Source organism: Dermacentor andersoni, chromosome 8 (assembly GCF_023375885.2).
Source record: "Dermacentor andersoni chromosome 8, qqDerAnde1_hic_scaffold, whole genome shotgun sequence".
NCBI classification, from domain to species: domain Eukaryota; kingdom Metazoa; phylum Arthropoda; class Arachnida; order Ixodida; family Ixodidae; genus Dermacentor; species Dermacentor andersoni.
In genome coordinates, this window is record NC_092821.1 from 11132519 (window position 1) to 11158627 (window position 26109).

Consider the following 26109-nt stretch of genomic DNA (forward strand, 5'->3'; position numbering starts at 1 on the left):
GGCCGCCGTGGCCGGGATTCGATCCCGCGACCTCGTGTTCAGCAGCCTAACACCATAGCCACTGAGCAACCATGGCGGGTCTCTAGCTTTTAATGTCTACTACACTATAAACTTACATGAGTTCGATCTAATATATATGGCCTGCAGATCATTTCTCTTAGCGGCACATCTGCTATTTTCTTAACCACTTCTCATTGTACTCTATTTGTTTACTTATGTTTTATAATACCAATAGACGTTTCAGCCATCCAATTACTACTCCCAGATTTTACTCGTGAAGGAACGTGCAGTAATAAAGGCAGGTAGTGCATTCAGTAAATAGTTCGAGGTGTTGAGTGCGCCCGTGGCATGACGGCAGCCTTTCTTTCACAAATTAGTTTCCGTTTCACTTCAATATATGTTTATTCTACACTAGAGTAGTACGAAGAGGAAGTAACGCATGTAGAAATTTAAAACATCGGCTGAAGCTTACTTCATTGTTGTTATTGCAGGCAATATGATTTTGATTAATTCCTATACTTGTAGATTGACACGTTCACGTATGCTTGGCGATCACGGAATAAAACGTGTTTAATTTAGCCATTATCGAAATCAGCAAAGCAGGCACTTCTAGGAACGCACCTTATTGCGCATTTTCATTAAAAACTAATTTGAAACTCTTTGTTTGAAAAGAATTACAGACGCCTGGACCTAAGTGATTAAAAAAATATCTTAACATTTTCATATTGACACGTGTACATATCTTTATCGGGCGACCACGTTTCGCCGCCTAACAAATGTTATCGCACAGCGCGGGACGCGCCTGCATGTATCCGAAGTTTCTGGAAAGTTATCGATGCTTCTATCCGCTTTCTGTTGCCGCCGAACCTTAGGTTATCTGATTTCATCGCCTGACGCGAGTGGTGTAGAACTTTGTGGAAGGTACGCGGGTCCCAACGATTAGTCTGGAACATTCGATGACTGCTGTATAAAAGCCGACGCGCTGGACCCGCTGATCAGATTTTCGACGATCGCCGACCGTGTTCGCCGATATCGTTGTGCTATAAGTGTAGCCTTTTTTGTGGGCACAGGTTCGCCCAATAAAAGTTAGTTTTGTCTTTCACAGTATTTGCTACTTTGTTCTTCAACGTCACCACCACGTGACATCTGGTGGAGGTGCTTTTCGTTCATGTACCGGACGCCCCCGACAAGCCGTGATCCAAGCCCGGACCACAAAAAGAACGCCAACGTAATCACGGAGCATCGAGCAAGCCGCCGTCTTCAACAGCTGCCCCCGGAGCACGGACTTCTACCCGAGAAGACCAAGAAGATTGTGGCCAAGGCAACCCCAATGGCAGCCCCAGCGTCCCACATCGTGCTGCAGCAGCCCAGGGAACCTCCGACGTTCCGCGGATCAATATTCGAGGACCCGGAAACCTGGCTCGAGACGTATGAGAGGGTCGCTACGCTTAACAGTTGGGACAGCGACGACAAGCTGCGGCATGTCTATTTCGCACTGGAAGACGCCGCCAGGACCTGGCTCAAAAATCGAGAGGCCACCTTGACGACGTGGGACCTGTTCCGAAGCGGCTTCTTGCAAACGTTTACAAGCGTCGTGCGAAAAGAGCGAGCCCAAGCACTACTAGAAACCAGAGTGCAGCTGCCAAAGGAGACGATCGCGATCTTCACGGAGGAGATGGCCCGTCTTTTCCGGCACGCCAACCCGGAAATGTCAGAGGAGAAAAAAGTCCGCATCCTGATCAGACAAGAATACAAGAATACGACATCACTGTAACCTACCAGTCCGGACGAAAACACTACGATGCCGATTGCCTATCACGCGCACCCATTGACCCGCCGCCGCAAGATAACGAGAATGACGACGCCTTCCTGGGAATGATAAGCGCGGAAGACTTCGCTGAACAGCAACGGACAGACCCGGAGCTAAAAGGCCTCGTCGAATATTTGGAAGGGCACACCGACGTTGTCCCCAGGGCATTTAAGCGCGGATTATCTTCATTCACGCTTCAAAACCATCTACTCGTGAAAAAGAACTTCTCACCAGTCCGCGCCAATTACCTTCTTGTTGTCCCGTCAGGACTTCGTCCAGAAGTATTGCACGCCCTACATGACGATCCGACTGCTGGACACCACGGATTTTCCCGGACACTATTGAGGATACAAGAAAAGTATTATTGGCCGCGCCAAACCGCCGACGTCGCCCGTTATGTCAGAACATGCCGAGACTGTCAGCGACGCAAGACACCGCCGACTATGCCAGCCGGATTACTACAGCCAATCGAGCCTCCTTGCCGACCATTCCAGCAGATCGGGATGGACTTGCTGGGACCCTTTCCGACGTCAACAACCGGAAATAAGTGGATCGTCGTGGCGACGGACTACCTCACCCGCTTCGCTGAAACAAAAGCACTGCCGAAAGGTAGCGCAGCCGAAGTGGCGAAATTCTTTGTCCAAAACATCCTGCTGCGACATGGCGCCCCAGAAGTCCTCATCACCGACCGAGGAACAGCCTTTACAGCGGAGCTCACCCAAGCCATTCTAAAATACAGTCAGACAAGGCACAGGAGGACAACGGCCTACCACCCGCAGACGAATGGTCTTACGGAGCGGCTGAATAAGGCCCTCGCCGACATGCTAGCGATGTACGTCGACGTCGAACACAAGACCTGGGATGCCGTCCTGCCGTACGTAACATTCGCTTACAACACGGCGGTACAAGAAACAACGCAGATCACGCCGTTCAAGCTGGTCTACGGCAGGAACCCGACGACGACGCTCGATGCCATGCTGCCGCACGTCACTGACGAGGAGAACCTTGACGTCGCTACCTACCTCCAGCGCGCCGAAGAAGCCCGACAGCTCGCCCGCCTGCGGATCAAGAACCAGCACAGCACCGACAGCCGGCACTACAACCTCCGACGACGCTTCGTCGAGTACCAGCCCGGCGACCGTGTTTGGGTATGGACCCCGATACTCCGATGAGGACTCAGTGAGAAACTACTGCGACGCTATTGCGGACCCTACAAGGTCATCCGACGTATTGGCGCACTGGACTATGAGGTCGTGCCAGACGGCATTTCGCATTCACAGAGGCGCCGTGCACGATCTGAAGTGGTCCACGTGGTGCGCCTTAAACCATTTTACGGACGCTGACGAACTTCCTTATTTTGTTTTCTTTCCTACGAGTGCTTTTCTTCATTACTTTCGTTTGTTTGCAGCATCGGGTCGATGCTTCTTTTTAAGAGGGGGGTAATGACACGTGTACTTATCTTTATCGGGCGACCACGTTTGGCCGCCTAACAAACGTTATCGCGCAGCGCAGGACGCGCCTGCATGTAAACGAAGTTCCTGGAATGTTATCGATGGTTCCGTACGCTGTCTTTCACCGCAACTTGTGTAATCTGATTGCATGTGTGCGCGACGCGAATAGTGTAGAACTTTGTGGAAGACACGCGGGTCCCATCGGTTAATCTGGAACATTCGACGACTGATCTATAAAATCCGACGCGCTGGACCCGCTGATCAGATTTTCGACGATCGCCGACCGAGTTCGCCGCTATCGTTGTGCTATAAGTGTAGCCTGTTTTGTGGGCACAGGTTCGCCTAATAAAAGTTAGTTTTGTCTTTCGCAGTATTTGCTACTGTGTTCTTCAACGTCACGACCACATGGCAATATCAAGCTCGCTTTTATAGTTTTTGAGGTGGTATTTTATTTCAATTCAAGCACAAGATTTGTTCCAGAAGAATTGTAAATTCGTAATATTTTGTTGATTGAATGTAGTCGGTAGTTTTCTGAGATCGGGAAGTTGAGCTTTTTAAAGCGTAAGCATTCTCTGGCGACCCCGTGACCCTTGTATGCTCAAGGGTCGGGCCTTGTATCTGCACAAAATGTGTAATATGCAAAGGCATTTAATCGTAATGATAGTGTAAATGTACATGATTGGTAGCTTTTAAGGGATAAGGAACAGGTTAAAGCAAAAGAAGAAATAACAAGAGAATACCCATAGAGATACATAGTGCTGTTTAGAAACTCATAGGGAAACATATAGTAGGCGTGAGCTAACTGAAATTTGAGGGTGGGTCAACTTAAAATTTGGGGTTGAGTCAACTCGTAGTTTCGAGGTGGACAAACTGAAATTTGGGTGTGGGCCAGTTTCTAATTTGGGGCTGTCCAACTTATATCTCGGGGTGCGCCACCTTGAAATTTGTGGGCAGGCCATATGAAAACTGAAAGTAGGCCAACTTAAATTTGGGGATGGGCAAACTTAAGATCTGGTGACGGGCCAACTTGAAACTTGGGGGTCAGCCAACTTGAAATTTCCGGGTGGGCCAACTTGAATTTCGGAATCATCTTCATCATGGTCATCAGCCTGGCTACGCCCACTGAAGGGCGAAGGACTCTCCCATACTTCTGCAACTACCCCGACCATGTGCTAATTGTGGCGATGTTAACCTTGCAAACTTCTTGATCTCACCCACCCACCTAACATTCCACCGCCCCCTACCAGGCTTCCGTTCACTAGGAATCCACTCCGTAAACCTTAATGGCCATCGGTTATCTTGCGTCCTCATTACATGCCCTGCCCATGCCCATTTCGTTTTCTTGATTTGAACTAAGATGTGATTTCCTCGCGTTTATTTCCTCATCGAATCTGCTCCCTTCTTATCCCGTAACGTTACACCCATCATTCTTCTTTCCATAACTAGTTGTGTCGATCTCAATTTAAGTAGAGCCCTTCTCGTAAGCATCCATGTTTCTGCATTGTAGATACAGACACCGCTGTTATACGCTTTTTTCTTGAGGGATAATGACAACCTGCTGTTCATGATCTCAGAATGCCTGCAAAACGCACCCCCGCCCATTTTTATTCGTTTGCTTATTTCAGTCTCATGATCCGGATCCGCAGTCACTACTCCCCTAAGTAGATGAAAGTAGATGTATTCTCTTACTACTTCCAGTGCATCGCTACCTATCGTAAACTGCTGTTCCCTTCCGAGACTAGTAAACAGTACATCAGTTTCCTGAAGATTAATTTTTAGACCACTCCTTCTGGTTTACCTGCCCAGGTTAGTGAACATGCATTGCGATTGGTCCCCTGAGTTACTAAGCATGGCAATATGAACAGCGAATCCAAAGTTACTAAGGAATTTTCTATTAACTCTTATCCCCAATTCTTCCCAATCCAGGTCTCTGAATACTTCGTATAAACATGCTGTGAATAGCATTGGAGAGATGGTATCCACCTGCCTGACGCCCTTCTTTATTGGAATTTTGTTGCTTTCTTTATGGAGTACTACGGTTGCTGTGGAGCCGCTATAGATGGCTTTCAGTATTTTTACATATGGCTCGTCTGCACCCTAATTCCGTAATGCCTGCATGACTACTGAGGTTTTGACTGAATCAAACGCTTTCTCGTAATCAATGGAAGCTCTATAAAAGGGTTGGTTATATTCCGCAGATTTCGTTATGGCCTCAATGATAGTGTGAATATGAACTATTGTTGAGTAGCATTTACGAAGTCCTGCCTGGTCCATTGGTTGACAGAAATCTAAGGTGTTCATGACTATATTTGCGATTACCTTAGTAAATACTTTGCAAGCAATGGGCAGTAAGCTGATCGGCCTATAATTTTTCAAATCTTTGACGTCCCCTTTCTGATGGATAAAGATTGTGTTTGCGTTCTTTCAAGATTTTCAAGATTCCGCTACGGCCCTGGTCATGAGACATAGCGTATACATGGTAGCCAGTTCTTCTACAACAATCTGCCCACAATCCTTCAACAAGTCTACTGTTACCTGATCCTTCCCAGCAGCCTTCCGCCATTGCATAGCTCCCTAATATTTCATTACTTCATCCGGCGTTACTTGTGGGATGTCAAATTCCTGAAGACTATTCCCTCTTCCATTATTGTCGTGGTTGCCAGTGATACTGTGTAAATATCTGTAGAACTCCTCAGCCACTTGACCTATCTTATCCATATGAGTAATGATATTGCCGGATTTGTGTATTAACATACACATCTGATTGTTGCTTATTCCTAGTTTCTTCGTAACTGGTTTTAGGCTTCCTCCATTCCTGAAAGCATGGTCAGTTCTATCCATATTATACTTACTTATGTCAGCTATCTTACGCTTGTTGATTGACTTGCAAAGTTCTGCCAGTTCTATTCCAGCTGTAAGGCTAGAGGCCTGCATACATTGGCACTTTTATTGAGATCTGTCGTCTCCTGCGATTGCTTAGCGGTATCCTGTCTAACGAAGTTACCGCGGACTTCTACTGCACACACCTTAATGATACCCATAAGATTGTCGTTCATTGCTTCAACACTAAAGTCCTCTTCCTGAGTTAAAGCCGAATACCTGTTCTGTAGCTTGATCCGGAATTCCTCTATTTTCCCTCTTACCGCTAACTCATTGATCGGCTTCTTATGCACTAGTATCATCCGTTCGCTCCTCAAGTCTAGGCTGATTCGAGATCTTACCATTCAATGATGACTGCAGCGCACCTTGCTGAGCACTTCCGCATCCTGTGTGACGACAGAGTTCGAGCAGAGTATGAAGTTTATTTCATTTCTAGTCTCGCCATTCGGGCTCCTCCGCGTCCACTTTCGGTAATCCCGCTTGCGGTAGAAGGTCTTCATTATCCGCAAGATATTCTGTTGTGCAAATTCTAGTAATACATCTCCCCTACTATTCTTGTAACCTATGCCATATACTGAATTGTCACCAACCTGCTTCTAATCTACCCTGGCACTGAAGTCGCCCATCAGCATAATGTACCTTGTTTAGACTTTGCCCATCGCCGATTCCGCGTCTTCATAGAAGCTTTCGACTTGCTTATCATCATGAGTGGATCTAGGTGCGTAGGCCAGTACGACCTTCAATTTGTACCTCTTATTAAGGTTCCCATCAAGACCTGCCACCATTTCGTTAATGCTATAGTATTCCTGTGTGTTACCAGCTATATCCTTAGTAATCAAGAATCCGACTCCTAGTTCTCGTCTCTCCACTAAGCCCCTGTAGCACAGGACGTGCCTGCATTTTAGCCCAGAATATGCTTTATTTGTGCTCCTAACTTCACTGAGCCCTATTACATCCTGTGTGATGCCCGATAATTCCTCCAATAGCACTGCTAGACTCGCCTCACTAGATAACGTTCAAGCGTTAAAGGTTGCCAGCTTGATCCAGAGATTCTTAACGGTGGTGTAGAGGTAGAGCATCCACCTCATGTGCAAGAAGACTGTGCTTGAAATCCCGGTGCCGCGCAATTTTCTTCCGGAAAAAAGAAATCCGCGTGTTGATAAAATTGCATAAACAGACCTGGAGTGCGGCCTGATCCCAGTGACCAGAACAGGTAATGCAATCCCTCAGCGGAGCAGGATTGGCCACCATGGTGCAGTACTTGGTGACAGCCATAAAAATGGTGTATATAAATACAGCAATCAAACCCCGGCCCTTAGTCCCCAGCAGCGGCAAAGCAACTGACCAGGGCGGCGCTCAGACCTGTCACTCAGCAGAGGGTGCTAATATCTGGAAATTTGGGAATGGGTCACCTTAAACATGGAGTGGCCCGATTGAGCCCGGCTGAGCATCCTTCGATTTTAAATTGAAATTGAAATTAATTTCAAATCGAAGGATGCTCAGTCGGGTTCAATCGGGCCACCCCAAGTTTAGCCCAATTTGTGAGGAGCTCGCAGACAAGCGAGCGAGTTGAGACGCTTGGCGCGTTTTGAATGGACCATATGAAGGATGGATGGATGGGTGGATGGATAGAAATGTGTTGCATCTATTTAAAAGGTGTTGGGCCCTTAGATGTCCGCGAGCCGACATCTCTAGGCAAGCACGGTCCACCAGCCAGAGTTGGTCATCCGAGCAAGTAGCCCGAAGAGTGGCCTCCCACAAGAAAAAGGAAGGGCCGGGAATCGGCTCTACCGTCATGCGCGTGGGGCAGCTCCACAACCAGTGGAAAAGGTCTGCCGGTGACGCTCAGCAGGTGGCACACTGGAGATTATGGAGACCAGGCTAAAATAAATGTGCCAGATAGGGAGAAATAAGTGCTTTGGTCTGGTTCTGGCGCCAGATAGAACTCTGATGGGCGGTAAGGGGATAGTGAGGGGGAGTTAAATCTCGTCTGGCATCCCTGTACTACGTCGTAATCTGGTGGTAGGTGCAGATCCCCACTCCTGGTTTTTCCATGGGGTTGGGTGAGTGGTCGTCCCGGGTCGGAGGGAAAGATCTCGGACATGTGCATTAACGCGCCTCTTCCCGGGGACACACTCATGGCCAGGCACTCACGTGATAGTCACCGGGTGGGGAAGCGAAGGAATGCTTTAAAATGTGTGTGACCGTCTTAGGTGCTACTCCTTGAAGGAAGGAACGGTAGGCACTTTGAGAATTGGTGCAGATTTCTGTAATGGTTGGATCCGCATCCGCATGCGTCACTGCTAGGGCTAATGGGACCTCTCAGCTACGTCGGTGCGCGCTGTTTTAATCGAGGCAGAGATGTTAATGTGTCCGTCCTCTGTCATGGCAGCCGCCGTGACCGTTCCTTTGAGCGGGCCGACCGCAGCGTTGACATAGACGACAGGACATCTTCGCGATTTTGATAACGTTGGGCTTAGTAATGAGCCCGCGCCTTACGTTGGCCCAGATACCGGTGTGAAGTTATGTTTCGTGGCAACGGTTTGAGTTGACTAGGGTTGAGGATATAGCGAGTTGGTATTGCATTCTAAAACTGGTACAGAGCAACATAGAAAGGAAGAAACAAGCCGAGCCGAGCAGATACAGAAACAGAGCGCTCTCCTGATGCACAAGAAGTGAAGTTCACTAGGGTTGAGGATTGGACGAGTTAGTGTTGCATTCAAAAACTGGTACAGGGCAACATAGAAAAGAAGAAACGAGCCGAGCCGGCCCGATACAGAAACAGAGCGCTGTTCTGGCTGGCTCGGCTTGTTTTTTTCCTTTCTACGTTGCGCTGTACAAGTTTTCGTTTGAGTTGTATGTCAGCTGCGAGTCTTACAGGAATGGGGAACCACGGCTCTTCTATTGGGGCCGTGCCGCTTGGGTCACACCTCAGAGTTCGGAGTAGATTTCGCCCAGTGAGTGTTCGGGTGAGACGCAGAAGTTAATTACTCCTCTGTGCCTCTTATCATTTCTTGTACAGTATTATAGAGGCCTGTCTGTAGGAGGCAGATAGCGCAAGCGCGCATCGGCAGCCTCAGTGCGGTCTTAACCGCCCGCCTGATTAGATAATTAGCCTGATCCGTTTCTTTTTGACTGAGGTGGTGATACGGGAGGTGGTAGGCGAGGCGACTGACCACCAAAGATTCAATCATTTGTAAGGTGTCCTTTTCTCACAGGCCGTGATTCCGCGGCGCAATACGGCGAACCAGTCCTGAGATTTGTTTTATTTGCTTTTCGAAGTGGTTCTGTGTAAAACCCGCCTCTCGGTTAGATTGGATATGCAGCCCCATGATTCTGATTCTATGTGCCCTAGGCACTTGATGACCGCGTATGAGCAGGTGTATGCCTGAGTCGTACTTGTGGGGTTTAATAGAAAGCAATTCGGACTTTTCTGGCGAGCAGAAGAGCCCCATTATGCTTATATGCCATTCGATTAAGTTTATAGCTGTCTGTAGCACATCTCGGGCCTCCGAAATAGTGCCTTGCAACACCCAAAGGGTCGTATCATCAGCCTAAAAAGCGTGGTGCAACTTAGTGATATCTGCGAGTTCTGTGGCGAGTGGGGCCATGCCTACGTTAAATAATAGTGGTGAGAGGACCGCTTCCTGGGGTGTGCCCCTGTTTGAGAGGGCAAAAGCGGCCGATGTGAGTAGACCTAATCTAATCTCGGTGGTACTCGATAGCGGTAATCTCGGTCGTAGTCGCCAAACAATCACGTGCTCAAAACGTTTGCCTACACAACTGGTGAGCGAGATAGGTCGTAAATTCTGAATCATTAAGGATTTACTTTGTCTGGCAATCAGATTAATCTGGGCGTGTTTCCAATCGCCAGGCAGTGTGCCCTTTCGCCAGTGTTCGTTCAAGAGATCCGTGAGCTCCTGCAAAGATATGTCATCTAAATTTTGGAAGACATTGTCCGTTATCCGGTCGGGCCCTGGTGCGGTGACCCTTGTAATATAGCCAAGGGCCTGTTTCACCCCCGGGAGTGTGGCATCTGCATCCACGGATCAGGGGGCGCTAAAGGGGCTGCGTTCAGATGTGTAGGTATGGGCTGTGGAATATATAGATTTTTGGTGTGTGCCATAATATCCGTGCCCTTTTGGTCCTGTAAGTAAATCAGCTTATTTGTAGCGTCAGCGAGAGTTTTGATGGAAGTGAGATCGAGAAGAGCCCTAAGGAAGTTCCAAGTACATTTTTGCCCAGCGTTCCTTTTACTGTACCGCAAAAGTTGGCACCGTTTGTTTGAGCAAGCTGGGTGGCATATTGTGTAGCCTCCTTCGTAACTGCAGCGATACGAAGGCTAACTTTGCGGTTCAATCTCTGGCACTTCCATCGTGGGGTGTTAATCAGCAAGCGTAAGACAGCTGCCATAAGGAAGTATAATATGGATAGAATAGAACATGCTCTCAGGAACGGAGGAAGCCTAAAGGCAGTGAAGAAGAAACTAGGAATTCACAGGAATCAGATGTATGCGTTCAGAGACAAAACCTGCAATATCACTACTAATATGGATGAGACACTTCAAGTGGCTAAGGAGTTCTATAGAGATTTGTACAGTACCAGTGGTACCCACGTTCATAATGGAAGAGAGAATAGTCTAGAGGAACTTGAAATCCTACAAGTAACGCCGGAAGAAGTAAAGAAAGCCTTGGGAGCTATGCAAAGGGGGAAGCCAGCTGGAGAGGATTAGGTAACAGCAGATTTGTTGAAGGATGGTGGGCAGATTGTTCTAGAAAATCTGGCCACCCTGTATACGCAATGCCTCATGACCTCGAGCGTACCGGAATCTTGAAAGAACGCTAACATAATCCTAATGCATAAGAAAGGGGACACCAAAGACTTGAAGAATTATAGACCGATCAGCTTACTGTCCGTTGCCAACAAAGTATTTACTAAGGTAATCGCAAATAGAATCAGGAACACCTTAGACTTCTGTCAACCAAAGGACCAGGCAGGATTCCGTATAGACTGCTCAACAATAGACCATATTCACGCTACCAATCAGGTGATAGAGAAATGGGCGGAATATAACCAACCCTTATATATAGCTTTCATTGATTACGAGAAAGCGTTTGATTCAGTCGAAAGCTCAGCAGTCATGGAGGCATTACGGAATCGGGGTGTAGGCGAGCCATATGTAAAAATACTGAAAAATATCTATAGCGGCTCCACAGCCGCCGCAGTCCTCCATAAAGAAAGCAACACAATCCCAATAAAGAAAGGTGTCAAGCAGGGATATACAGCCTCTTCAATCCTATTTACAGCGTGTTTACAGGAGGTATTTAGATACCTGGATTGGGAAGAATTGGGGATAAGAGTTAATGGAGAATACCTTAGGAACTTGCGATTCGCTGGTGATATTGCCTTGCTTAGTAACTCAGGGGACCAATTGAAATACATGCTCACTGACCTGGAGAGGCAAAGCAGAACGGTGGATGTAAAAATTTATCTGCAGAAAACTAATGTAATGTTTACCAGTCTCGGAAGAGAGCAACAGTTTACGATAGGTAGCGAGGCACTGGAAGTGGTAATACAGCTACTTAGGGCAGGTAGTGACCGCGGATCCGGATCATGAGACTGAAATAATCATAAGAATAAGAATGGGCTGGAGTGCGTTTGACACACATTCTCAGATCATGCACAGCAGGTTTCCATTATTCCTCAAGAGAAAAGTGTACAATAGCTGTATCTTACTAGTACTAACGTAGAAGCCTGAAGGCTTACGGAAAGCGTTCCACTTAAATTGAGGTCGACGCAACGAGCTATGGAATTAAGAATGATGGGGGTAACGTTAAGGCATAAGAAAAGAGCAGATTGGCTGAGGGAACAAACGCGAGTCAATGACATCTCAGTTGAAATCAAGAAAAAGAAATGGGCATGGGCAGGACATGTAATGGGGAGGGAAGATAACCGATGGTCATTAAGGGTTACGGACTCGATTCCAAGGGAAGGGAAGCGTAGCAGGGGGCGGCAGAATGTTAGGTGGGCAGATGAGATTAAGAAGTTTGGAGGGACGACATGGCCACAATTAGTACATCACCGGGGTAGTTGGAGAATGTATGCGAGAGGCTTTTGTCCAGTAGGGGGCGTAACCAGCCTGATGATGATGATTTCCATCGTTCGGAGAGGCTTCGACGAGCCTCCCACAGATGGAGGAGGTGGGTGTCTACTTGGGGGCATTCTTAGTGTTCTTAATCTTTCTTTCAGCTCTGTCGACGGCATGTTGTATCTTTTCATTCCAAGACTCCAAGGTTTGCGGTGTGGTATCCTCCACGGCGACGTACGAGCGCAGTTTATCCCAGTCGACGAGGGTGTGATTTTGGGCCGAATGATTTTGTAATTTTGCGTTATCATTGTTTGTATCACGTGGAAATCGCTACCTAATGTGTCCGGCAGGACCTTGTGTGCTTCCACTATCCCATGTGTGCTTGTCATCGTGAGGTCTGGCGTGGTGTCCCTTGCCATACTGGCGCCCACTCTCGTTGGTATAGTAGGATCTGTGAATAAAGTGCGTGGTGCATCATATTGTTATGTACAAGGTTGCCCTTGGGCGCGTTACATTTATAACCCCATGCCATATGGCGGGCGTTAAAGTCGCCCACTATGGTTCGATGTGTATAGCGCGTTTGAGCAAGAATTTCCGGTATCCTTTTGCCCTTACCTTTAGGAGGACTGTATATGTTGACAACCAACAGTCTTTTTCCCGATGTGTGGTTGGACGGGATCATCTTGAGAGCGGTGTACTCGGTTCCTCCTCCTGAAGGACCCCGGTAGGGGTTCGGTCTATGAAGGGGAAGGTTTTATTATTAAGAATAGCGGTACGCGATGTTACGGATGTCACGTGATATCCCTGCAAGGATAGAGACGCGGCCCCTTTTCCTGCAGGGCCAGTATATCTGGCGGGTTCGGGAAGTGTTGAATGTATACGGCCAATAGGGCGAATTTCTCTTTGATCCTTCTAAAATTCAATTGCCTTACGATTAGGTCAGATAAAGTTTGGTTTCCGGGTAGAGGATGTAAGCCCGCTCTATCCCACTTCTGTCGCTTATTGGAGTGTTGAGCCGTGTTGAGAACGGCCGTGTTGAGCCGTTACAGGGGTCGAAACCTCCAACTGTGGGCCGGTTACTTCTTCTGGGGGCAGCGGGGAGTGTGCGGCGGTGGCAGGTTTGGGCTGCACGTGGTCACTTGTGGGGTATGTTTGAGCATGGAAATCGGAGAGGTGAATAATTGCAGATTCAATTTTGCCGATGCGTTGATTAAACGCGGTCTCCACCTTTTGTAGAGCCTATTCTTGTTCCTTAACCATTTGTGTTTTAACAGCCTCGAACCTGTAAGCGACAGCCTCGCGGCTGTCGCTTACAAAATTTTTAGCTAGTTTTAGAACTAGCCTTGTGTGAATTTTGGGGTTTGGAAATATTGGACAAAGGTGTGTTGTGAGAGGACTGGTGCCTGGGGCGGCGCTGGATGGGGAGGTATTGGGGAGGTCTGCCCTACGGGTGACTTACCAGTGTCGGCCAAGGGGTCCAGCCGTTGCTGCCGCTATGGCTCTGGATCGACGCTCCCTCCGGTGGCCAAACTAGATGAAATCTTCAGACCCCTCTTGTGCATGGGTGGGCTCTCGTTGCGGGAGTGCCGGCCACGTGGCGTCGCTTCTCGTGCCGCGCTGCAGAGGAGGGAGTGGCGGGTAGTTCGTGAGTGGTGTCGCAGATGTCCGTATGGCAGGAGGTACTCGGGGTTGAACATGTGCTTGTTTGGTGTTCTTTTCGTGGTATGATATTTTTGGTTTCATGGGTCGGGCGGTACTGTGATGATCTTGGCTGCAGGCATTCTTAGGAATGTCGTGAGGTTGTTGGTTTGTCTTTGATACCTCGTTACGCCGCCTCAGTGGAGTCGTATTTGGTCCCTTTGGGCGCTGGCACCGCTCTTTCACCGCTTGGGGCCCGCGTCCCTCTGACGAGCCGGGCAACTCAAGTCGGTGGCGGGATGGTCATCGGATCCGCAGGTAAGACAGCGTGAAAGGCAACCTTCGTGGTCTTCATCTGGGTTAAGCAAGCCACAGTGCCCGCACCGCCGTTTTTGTGGGTATGGGTAGATGTCATATCGATGTCCAGTTCGGAGGCAGCAGTGGCACACTTGGGTGACTGGGCAAAAAAGTCTGCATCGAAATTCTGCGCCTTGAAAGAATAGGAAGCTGGGAACCCGCCTGCCCTCGAAGGTGCAGAGGCCTGCTCTTTTCGTTCCGGAGGGTCGGGCTTGGACTATGTTGATATCATGGGGGTAGGTGACCGTATCGTTCATAAGGGCTTACTCGGTAGGTATAGGTATGGCACCTATCCCCTTGCAGGAGTTGTCCGGGGAAGCCACATGCGCAGACATCTGTGACGATTTGCTGCCGAGCAGGAGCGTCTGAATGTGGCAAAACTGTTCCTCCAGGTCAGGGTCCGGGGTGCTGACCAGCGCGATGTTAGATAGATAGAAAGCCAAATTTATTAAAATAAGAATCAGAAAAACCGCTAATGGTCGGGTCGGGGCACATAGTCATGAATATTCGTGCGTGTTTCCACATCGCCGCCACCGTACCTTCTTCCCAGTGTTGGTTGAGAAAGGCCTTGAGCGCTGAAATAAACTTGTCGCTCAGGTTTCTGATCATGGAATTCGTGATCTGGTCCGTGCCCGCCGCTGTGTTTCAGGTGGTGGTTGTGACGACCGCTCTCATTTCATTTTCTGTGATAGGTTCGTCCATTAGTGGGTTTGGGTTGTCCTGTGTAAGGTGTTCTACATGGTTTTGTGGGAGCGGAATCTCCATAGCACTTGGTCTTGATGGCATGGAAGAGGTCTTGTTGGCTGTCTGGGTAGATGTGTAATAACCGCTCCAGAGCCATATGTCCTCCTCCTTTGGTTTTGGTGGGGTCCAGGATGGCTTTGAGGGTGTGCCACGTCTTGATCGTGTCCTAGGTGCCACCGAAAGAGTCGCAGAATCTATACCAGTTCGCGGAGGCAAGTTGCATGGCGTATTCTTCTGCTTCAGCTGTTAGTTGTGCTATGCGCGTCTGCAGTTTCCTGTTGTATTTCTGTTTTTTCAAGCGGCGGGTAAGGCCCCCTTCGGCATCCCACAGGTGTAGTAAGTGCGGAGCCGCCTCTGGGGTCTCTTCCGTTGTGGCGATTTCCTTTGTGTCGCGTTGTTTATGTCGACGGCGATTGCCGCACCAGTCTTCCAGGTTCGTGATTGCGTCGGCGTCCTGTTCTTGGGCTTCCCTGATTTTGCGCCAGCCAGTGAGTTTAGCTGTGCCGATCTGCCTGCGTAGGCGTCCAGTCTGTAGTGTTAGGTTTAATATGTAGCGATCGCTGCCTAGGTTTTCGAGCGTGTTGAGACATTCGGCTCGCGTGGTTTGAGTGATGAAGGCGAGGTCGCGAGTGGTGTCGCGTGCTACGTTGTTCCCTTCCCTCCTCGGTATGTTTGGGTCTCTGATCAGTGTTAGTTGGCACTGTTCAATTAGTGTTTGTAGCTGGAGACCCTCCCAATCCTCCCTCTGGTATCCCCACAGCGTGTTCTGAGCGTTGAAGTCGCCTATGATTAGCAGGGTAGCGACTTTAGCGAGGAGGAGGTTGTCCGCAAAACGTTTTCCTATGTTTGCCCTCCTTTGGCTGGGGGGGGGCAGTAAATGTTGAGCACGAAGGCACTGTGTTTATGGTTTTCTTTGCATGCTATTTCGAGAACTACATGTAGTACGTACACGTGGTCTATGGGTTTGTGTTGTATGGTTGTGAAGTTTCTCTCTACTAGTGTGGCTACCTTCCACTTGTCGTCTTGACTTTTGTGGTATTCTTCGTAATCATGTAGTGTTGGTCAGGGACCGGGCTCTTGTAGCGCTATGATCCACGTTGGCTTTGAGGAATGAGCGATCAATTGTGTGAGCAGCCCTTTCTTCCTTCGGTACTCACGGCAGTTCCGTTGCCAGACTTCAAAGTTTTCTTTGACTTGCCTGTATGGTGTAGGCATTGTTGGACGTTGTGGTCGGTGATGTTACGATTTGGTTCGGTGCTGCTACAGATGTGGCCTTGTAAAGTTCTGTCGAGGTGTCTTCGGTAGTTTTATGGAGTGAAGCTGGTTCTTAAGCTTGTTGTCTACAGTGGCTTCAATGTGTTTTACTACTACATCTGTGCGCTGTATTGCCGTCTGTGTTATTTGTTCTAACTGGGCGCGTTTAGCGTCCGTGAAGGCTTGCATTTGGGTGCGGATGGCATCGACATGGGTTTGTATGTCAATGATGGCCTTGTGTGGAGCCATCTCTTGTGGTATTTGTGTGAGCAGTATCACATGTTGTTTGATTTGTCTGTTTTCTTGTGAGTGTTTTTGTATCTGTGTGCGCATGGTCGCGAGTTCCTGTTCAAATTTCATAGATGATGGCGTCTGGGGTTTTTTATGCGATGTGGAGGCTACTGCTGACAAGCTTACCTCGTGTTCTTTGGTCTTAATCCTCTTGAGTGAGGCTTCCTTGGTCTGTCGTTGGTGTTGCTGGGGCCCCTTGTCTTTGAGTGCCGTGGTGGTTGGTGCTGCTGCTGCCCTTGCTTGGGCGTCGACCGAGATCGCTGTCTGGGCGACAGAAAGTGAGACCGGGAGCGACAGCAGGAGCGGGACCTGGACCTCGGGTTGGAACCAGACCGTGATCCGTAGGTCCTCGAAGACTCCGAGTAGTCGAAATCGGACTCTTCCCGCTCGGAGCTGAACCATCGCGGGCGAAAGTCAGCCACCTTGTTCGACTGAGTGACCGGTCGGGGCTGTCGTTGGGTTATGGGTGTGGTGGTGGAGACAGACTTCCATCTGGCGGGAATGCGCTTGGACTTATTGTTACACTCTGTTGCGGCTGTGAGATGGGCCCCTCGGCATAGGGCGCACTTCGGAACACAAGTGTGTCGAGAGTTTGGGTTAATGTGGTTGCAAACGTTGCACGCACAAACCGTTGGGATGGGGCGGACGTCTGGTCGGTGTCCGGTGGTTCTACAGATGGAGAAGAACTGCCTTGTCGGCTGGTAGTCTGGGCAAGGCACCTCCACTCCGTATAAGTACACAAATCAAGGCACCTGGGGTCTCTCGAAGTGGAGTAGGGCTGTCTGGGATTGTCCGAGGATACGGGCACGCACGATGCGGACTCCTTGTGTGCGGCCCCGAAGACTCGCCATAAGCTCTTCTTCGCCGGTGCCTGCGTCGATGCCGTGCACAACACCTTTAAGCAGGCCCTCGGGTGTTGACAGATACACTTTCACAGTGTGTGATCGTCCGTGAAAGGCGAGGCTCATAATTTTTATGAGGGTGGCCGCTGTGGCCTCGTGAGGGATTCTCACGATGATGTTCGAGCCGTGTCGCAGGATGACGATGAAGTCGTGCACCTTGCAGGTTGGCGCGCCTCCGGTGACTTGGACGCTTGTCTTAGAGCTTGGACTAAGGACCCAACAAGTGGCCTTCGCCACTTGGTAGGTCTGTAGTGTTCGAACAATGAGGCATGGGGTCGGGCGGATAATCATTTTCATCCCAATGCGCAGGAGTGGAGGCGAGCATCGCCGAGGCCTGCTCCTTGCAGCCGCGTCTTCAAAAATAGGTAGTCCGGCTCCGCGCTTTTCGCAGGTAGTCGCGACGTGGCTTTCGCGGCGGCGGCTGGCGCCTGCGTTAGAGCTAGCTCTAGCGGTGTGGTTTTCGATGCCGGAGTTTGCCCGACTGAGTCTTGCTCACCAATGGATTGTTGTTTTTGCAAGCGGAGTTTTCGATGAAGGGAAACGACCATTTCCCACTGGGATTCTTGAATGGGGAGCTGCTCCGAGGGGACGGAAGACGGCCCCGGCAAGGCCTCGTCAGACAGGGGTCTCGGGTTACTCTCGGATACAAATTCCACGGTTTCGGTGTTGGTGGGTTGATGGGCAATGGTGCCTGGGTTTCCCGCGATCGTAGCGTTCCGGGTTGGGTCGCCCCCACAGCTCACCGTAGACACGGTGGCTGCTTGCGGGTCTCCGAGCTCCCGCGAGCCAGCGTTCGGCGTTCGGCGAACGAATGGGGCTCTCGTTGGTCTTAAAACTGCGGCTCACCGAATTTCGGTTCCGGTGGATCACTTTGATCTTTACAAAGATATTCCGGTGATCACAGTGGTACCAGGAGATTTAATGTGCTTGTAAAATTATAGATCACAGAGAAGATGCGAAGCACGTCTGTACGATTTGAGCTTCTTCTTATTCGATATTCTGTTTCTTGCGTACTCGTATGCTCGCCGCCGGAGGCAGCGGGGCTCGGACTGCTGTTTGTATCGCGTCTCGCAGAGGCAAGATCGCTTCTTGTTGTGATATACCTCCTCTTATTCGGCGAACCACCTTGTGGTCCCCTGCGTGGAGGCGAGGCCAGCCGGGTCCGTGTCGACGTTCGCGTGAGACGAATGGGGCGGGTGTGTCTTGAACGACTCCTCGGCGACAACCCTGCGTCGACGAGCGTTGACCACCCGGTACCGTGGAGTGTGAGGGACAGGTGGCTGAGGATGTGCATCATTGGACATGTCGGCTGCTCAGCTCAGGCCGGGGTGGTAGTCGCACTACTGGATGTCGCGCTCGAGCTCCATGTCTTGTGCATCCATGCAGACCAATTGGCCTGCCGGGTCGCAATTACTGGCGGATATCGCCGTGGCTAGGGCCCCTACTAAGGGAGCCGCGTTGTAGAGGGCGTCGGATGCCGACACGGGGTCCACGTCCGCCTTGCCGCGGTCGCGGTGGCGTGTTTAGTCTTAACGCGGTGACCGCCGCTGAGGGATTTCAAACGGCCATCTCGGGTTAAGAATAGAGTCCAGCCCGGAAATATAGGTGTTAAGCAAAAGCTGGTGACTTGCCGGTGACGACGGATGTACGATTTCGTGCCGATGATCAAAGATTCCGGGTGGTCGACGGTGGATTAGCAGAGCCAGCTACGACGCGATGTGCATCCGCCGATGCCCAGGTAGGAAATCCTTACCGAGATACACTTGGCGATAGGTTGCGTGGACAAGCAACGCCCGCATAATACAGGTTCGCGACTGCGACAACCAGGAAGACATGGCCTCGCGGCGATGCGCTCTCCCCTCAAGCAACACTTCACGTGCTACTGCGGCTCCTGGTATTCCCTTTCGACAGCTCTACTCTGTCGAGGCGCAATCGTGCCCGGCGTTCCGGCTGTATTGTATGCATTGAAGAGGCCGGATGCGCCAAGAAAGATGTGACAATTGTCTACTAAAGCCTAAGGAACCTTTGCCACCGGAAAGACTATGGGTAGACGCGCAACAGCTAAGAAAAATAAGTAAGCAAAACTAAGCAAGAATGAAGTCACAGCAGAGCCAAACAATGCTTACGCTTTAGCAGACAATTTTAAGATTGTCTGTAGCTTCTAGACTCACTACCGTGGAACTTGTGTACACACTGATACAAAGATTACCAGAAACATAGCGCTTCAATGTAATCGATTCTATCGTTGTATAGGGCGCCATAAATAATTTCGTTAAGATCACGGTCCATGTTATGTTTTTCAATGTACTATTAACGGGGAACGAATATCTGCTACTTTCTTAGAATAGTAGGCCTGTAACTGACATATAGTGGCGTTCTTGAACAAGACAATTCACTAGTAGAAATTCTACTGGTACAAATAATTTCGTATGCTCCTTCTTTTCTTGGCACTCCGCAATAGAGGTTTGGTTGAGTTAATTATTTGCTGAATTCCAGAAAAGGCAGTGGCCGTCAAATAAATAAATTTTCTAGACTGAATGGCTCAATTAAATAAACCGCACTTTTATCCCTTCAGGATGAAAGCTGAACTGATGACTACCAACCGCGCAGGCCTCTCGATTGGGGTGGAAGTGTTCCACAATGGAGAAGCCGCTGTCCGCTACCGTGGACTCAACGGAGTAGCGCAGAGGACAAAGCGAGTAGACGTCGACAAGGATGGTGGTTTCTATGTCATTGTCATTGACGTTGACGACAACACGGAGATCCAGGTACTATGCCCTGCACAAACTCATCCGGATAACCTAATAATTTATTGCGTGTGTAGCGTTTCGTATTATAACTGGACGTAATGGTCGTAAATTCTGTTCATATTAGGAATGCGGAAAACTATTGTGCCGCCATCTCAACCGCAGAAGTGATCAATCAGTAAATGGTGGCAAAACTAGGACATAAAAGATGTTTATTTATTTATTCATTTGTGATAGCCTCAAAGTACATAGTTGTACATTGCACATGGGAGGGGCGAGAATACATTCCTAGAGCAAAATTACAGCATTAGTTCTAGGAATTCACATTGCAGGGAACAAAAAAGATATGAAAAACTAGTAATGTGTTCATAAGAACCAAAAAGGAGACTTACATAATCTGAAAAATACAGAAAAGGAACACTTTACCAAGCACACAATGTTCACAAATAAGTACGTAATTATGCCATATGCCACCATACATTTTTTATGTTCATTAGTGCACTTTTAAAAAGAGAGGGTCACTGATGCTTACTAATAATGTACGTTGATTATTCCAGTAGATTGAAGTTCCAGGAAGGAATGATTGTGAGCACGCGAGGGTGCTCTGACGGGGTACGTTAACTTTATGTACGTGATCACGATGAGCCGAATAATGAGGCGCTGGGTGGATCCAAAGAAGGCGAAGAGATGCGTGGTGGCAGTATATTTTATGAAAATGGAAATGCGCGATTCCTTTCTGCGAAGAGATAATAATGGGATTTGAAGGGTACTCTTCATACTGTAATCCTAGCAGTGCGATGGTGGTTAGCTAAGATGAAACGAAGAGAGTGATTTTGCACTGATTCGATTTCGTTAACTAGTGTGATCTGATGAGGATACCAAACAGATGGGGCATATTCTAATTGGGGGCGGACGTATGTTGTATACAACAGCCGCTTTATTAAAACAGGGGCAAGCGAAAAAAATTCTCATCAATTATCCTAAGGAGCGGTTAGCTTTACATATTAGATATTGTACATGTTACTTCCAAAAAGATCGCTAATTATATGAATGCGAAGATAAACGTAGCATGCAACCGACTGAAGAGAGCAGTCATTGAGGGCTATTGTAGGGCAAGTTCTGTTAGTACGAGAAATCCGCATATATTTGCATTTATTAACGTTACGTTCCATGCAACAAGTGAGGCACCAATTAGAAATGCTATTTAAATCAGATTGAAGGGTAGATATATCCTAAGGATTAGTTATTTCTTGATACATAACTCAGTCGTCAGCGAATAGACAAATTTGTGAAGAAATCTTATCAGGTAAATCATTCATATATATTAAAAATAAAAGAGGACCAAGGACAGACCCTTATGGAACACCGAATTTAACTGGAGCCACGTTAGATGTGGAGTCATTAGCTACAACAAATTGGGAACGAGGCGAAAGCAACGATTGGACCCAACTAAATACTGCCACCTCAATGTTGAATGCGCTTAGTTTGTGTAGTAGCAATACGTGTTTGACCTTGTCAAAAGCTATCGGAAAATCCAAAAATATACAGTCAGTCATAAAACCGCTATCAAGATATACATGTAAGTCATTAGTGAAAATTACTAGCTGAGTCTCACAACAGAATAATTTGCGAAAGCCATGGTGACTTTTAGAGAAAAAAAAAATTATTTGCTTCAAGAAAGCTGCCAAGGTTAGAAAATATAATGTGCTCCATTATTTTGCACGGCACGGAGATAATCAATATGGGCCTGTAGGGCAATAAAGCAGTATCCGCAATTATGCCTAAAGAATCAGTATAAATAATAAAGCGGAACAAGCAGCTCTGCAGTTTCTGAAATATATGGCAAGGTCAACCTGCATAAAAGTACGATTCCCTTCTTCACCAGCCTTGAAATACCAGACTTACTTCTGTTAATGGAGTGCAATACAGGAACAACAGACATTGTTTTGCTTACATAACGGGCGCAAGTAAAGGAAGGTATTATCATCATTTCAAACGTCGAAGGTGATGTTCAGTCTTTCGCCACGCTCTTTAAACACCTTTTAACAATTGACCACATGCATGCTAAGTTGTGAAGCCTCTACGAAAACATGGTAGGCCATCACTTGATGCAGTATTTTTATTGCAAGGCCACCTAACCGAGAACTAATGTGGATGGATGGACTAAGCAACGAAGCCAGCCTTGATTATTTGCAGGAATCAGCGTTCTGAAGAAAGCTTGAACCTTCCCAAGACACGAAAGTCAAAGATAAATAGAAGCTCAAGAGATCAGGAAACGTTTCAACGGAAACACGGCAGCGATGTAGAAAGACGTGCTCAGTGTTATCTTCCGTTATAGACTGTCCATCCCGCCGCTAAACGGTACCATGCTGCCGTGAATTGCACAAGCCTTCCATATCCACATTAAATACCACTAAATGCTGGATATTATCACCCGTCGGAAACGAGACCAGACTTTGTGAGATAGGAACTTCACGAGGGTTGCAATGTGGGCTTGTTTGTAACGAATCTTGTATAGGTGGACGGTACCATGTTTAACAGACAGGATGGAAGAAGATACACAGGGACACACACAGCGCTACGCGTGTCTTCTTTCGTCCTTTCGTTTAATCGTGCTGACGCACACCTGTTCAAGATAGGAACTTAGTCAGGGCCGTTCACACCCAATACATACGCATCTGCAAATAATAAAACTACCCGCGGTCAAGTACCATGTTCTAAAACGATGCCCCTAAAACGCACATCATATTTATGGGATTTGATTGTTACATGGTAGCTAGCTGGGCGAGTCGGTACATCTGGATTATTATTACTTACAGCGTGCTCTAAAACACGGACGGCGTTTGTGTTCCGTCTATCTTCTTTGTCCGTGTTTTAGTGCGCACGGTAAGTAGTAATAATTTCATTGCAAACCACAATTCGAGCTTCAAGCCCTTGGTCCTCCAATTCTTTTAAGGCTTTGATTGGATGAGCGGAGCACTACCGGTGCCACTTAACCTAGACTTGTTAGCATCGATAGATCTAATGCTCCTTCTCATAGCAGATGCAGTTAATTAAAAAAAACTTTCTTCATTAGTTTGAAAAGATATTTCCTTTCCAACGCTACAGGTCTTCTACGAATCATCATCATCATCAGCCTATTTTATGTCCACTACAGGACGAAGGCCACTCCCTGCGATCTCCAATTACCCCTTTCCTACGCGAACGAATTCCAACTACACTCTAAAAACTAAGGGAGTGCCGGGCACTCTCTTTGAGGGAGTAGCTGCTTGTCCCATATTTCACTCTCTTTTCGAGAGTAGATCGACCCTCTTTGAGAGAGAGTAGGTCAACTCCTCCTGACAGAGTTTTGTTACTCCACCGCAAGGGATTGCTAGTACTCTTCCGCAGAGTGATAATACTCTTCCCACAGGGAGTGCTAGTACTCTTCCGCAGAGTGCTGATACTCTCCCCGCAGGGTTAATAGTACACCGCCAGACCGAGTACTTCTACTCCCCCAAACAGAGTGCTTGTACTCCTTCAGAACAGAGTGCTAGTACTCTTCCCAATACCCTCTTGCCAAGTCCTGGTCACGCATGCAGGCAGGAAATCAGATCAAATTAGGGCCGCTGATATACTGTTCCCTAGGCGGCTCCTCAGAGACACTGGCCCGATTCCAAGCGGCCTTCAGAATAGGCGTGAGCAAAGTTATGCAGGATTTTGAAGTCATTTTTTCCTGGCTATTTGCTGCCTACCGTGAGGCGTGACTGCTCTGAAGTGGCCTATGCGTATGCGTCACGAACGCCACTGAGGAGAAAAAAAAGCGAATTAACATTTAATCTGCAAATATCTCCGCAAATTTCACAATCAGGAGTCACACAATCTAATTAGAATACAATTGTCAAGGAGATCACATACTTATCAAGAATCACAATGCTCTATACATCACGTGAATTCGAACCCGCGTACACTCGCATTCGTAAAACACACATCATAACCATTACACCACAGCGCCGCCACGCCCAGTCGTGTTCTTTTAGAGGTTATATATATACCAAACGTATTTGATGAATCGGCTGTGGTGGGTGGGGTTTCTCTGCAGTGTGCTGTGCTGTTGTGTACTGGAATACGTGTGCGTTTGCATCATTTCCATTCCTTGCTACGACTAACGAAGGAAGACAACGTAGACGACAACGTGAGAACTATTCACGGCTTGTCGCCACCGCAGGAAAATAACAAATGTGCCGTTCAGCTCATGATCGAGTGCTTCTCCAGTCCATGTTCTCCAAAATACGCGGATACAAAGTATTGCGCCAACCATCCACGTATGTGAATTTAATTCGCGCGTATACTGGTGAGCAACTGCGACGCCAGTACCAGGCATTTCGACGTGCCTCACGCTGCCGTGTAGGCGTTCTTTTCAAGTGCATTAGTTTAGAGTTTGGTTCAGTCCGCTGTGAGCTGTTGTCCAGCATTAGCAGCGGATCGTTAGCGTTTTGAAGCGCGTGCATTCCAGCATTTGGAGACTGCTTATGCCGATAGCCGCGTCAAATGCATTGGCACGCATGTTTAAATGACTAATGTGTCCACTTGTTACGCGTGCACTGCTCGTATCCTGTGGCAGTGCTCGTTCTAAAAGCTTCGAAGATCATCTACACTCATGCGTGTGTTCAATTTATATATGCACAGGATGGACTTGCCGGCTAGTTGGTTGAGCGTTTTAGAAGAAACAGCGCAACACAAGGACGACGCAAAAACATGCCACACCACGAAGCGCTGGTGTGGTTGATGCTTTTTTTCGTCCTTGTGTTTGCGCTGTTTCTTCTTCCACGATACACGCACACCACAGGTACGCGAAAGTTTAGGAGCATAAGTGGTTAACTCTGTTTTCCCCGTTTTCTCTCAGTGTCAATGGCACAGCGCGTTGCCCGGAATTGTGCACGCTTACCCCCATATGCAGAAATGCATCATAACTTGAAGCCCATGCTTGACTTGATCTAAACGACGCAAGTCGTGAACGCACCAAAAGAAAGGCAGTGAGCGTCTTGGGGGACGTTCGCACCAGGCGTCGTTTATATCAAGTCAAGCATGAGCTTTGTATTAAGATACATTTCTGAATACGGGGCTAGACATCTGCTTCTTCCAGAAAATGTCGAAGAAACGCCCGCCAAAACCAGGCACATTCGTAAACTTAACTAGGCAATACGAAGCTCCATAGAAAAAAAGAAGAGTGGTATTAAAAGCTTTCAGTATTTTTCTTTACTCCAAAATAGTTGCGCTCTCGTGGCTTCACTGTACAGAGATAGTGCAGCGTTAGCTAGAAAGCATGAATTTCCTAACTCCATGCCAAAATGAGCTTGTAAAATTATTTAGGTGCTAGAATCCAGGGTTTGTAGCGATCCTTGAAAATCCTTTATTTCTAAAATGCCATTTTCAAGGCATTGAAAACCCTTGAATTTTTAGAAGTACTGGAAAGTCCTTAAACTTTTACACTTGGCTAGACTTAGCAGACATTGCCAAGCGCTTTTTTTCCCTTCTGTGACACTCTTTCGCATGTCACAGAAAATTGACTCTAGAGGTAATAGAAGGAAAGCGACATCCTTAAAGTTGAAATTACAAAGGAGCTGCAGATACCAGTTTTATGCACATGGAACCGGCGACAAATGTGCTTGGAGGAGCAGAAGCAGGAAGCTCAACAGTTGAGGCATTCGAAGAGAAGCCGTGAAGAGTAAATTGAGAGCGACAGACACAATAAAAAGATATTAGAAATGACTATTGCTTATTTGATGGTGAAAAAAGCTGAGGCAACAGATGACATCACATACACTGTCAAACCAAACAGTATTCAAAAACTGCAAATGTTGCAGGTCGAAGTAGTTAATTGTGCTATTGCAGAAAAACTTTGAGCGCTTTCTTGAAATGCTTCCTTGTGTGCGTTTAGTGGTGGGCGGTGAAAGGCAAATTAGCA

General features: G+C 47.9%; 1 protein-coding gene across 1 annotated transcript in view; it reads left to right on the forward strand.

The window, feature by feature from the left end:
- LOC129383671 (uncharacterized) overlaps positions 1 to 26109 on the forward strand; it is a 177280-nt gene that overhangs the window by 101279 nt on the left and 49892 nt on the right. The window contains exon 4 of the mRNA XM_055068340.1: positions 19991 to 20183. Coding sequence (XP_054924315.1) covers positions 19991 to 20183 — 193 coding nt within the window. The remainder of the gene's footprint in view (positions 1 to 19990; positions 20184 to 26109) is intronic.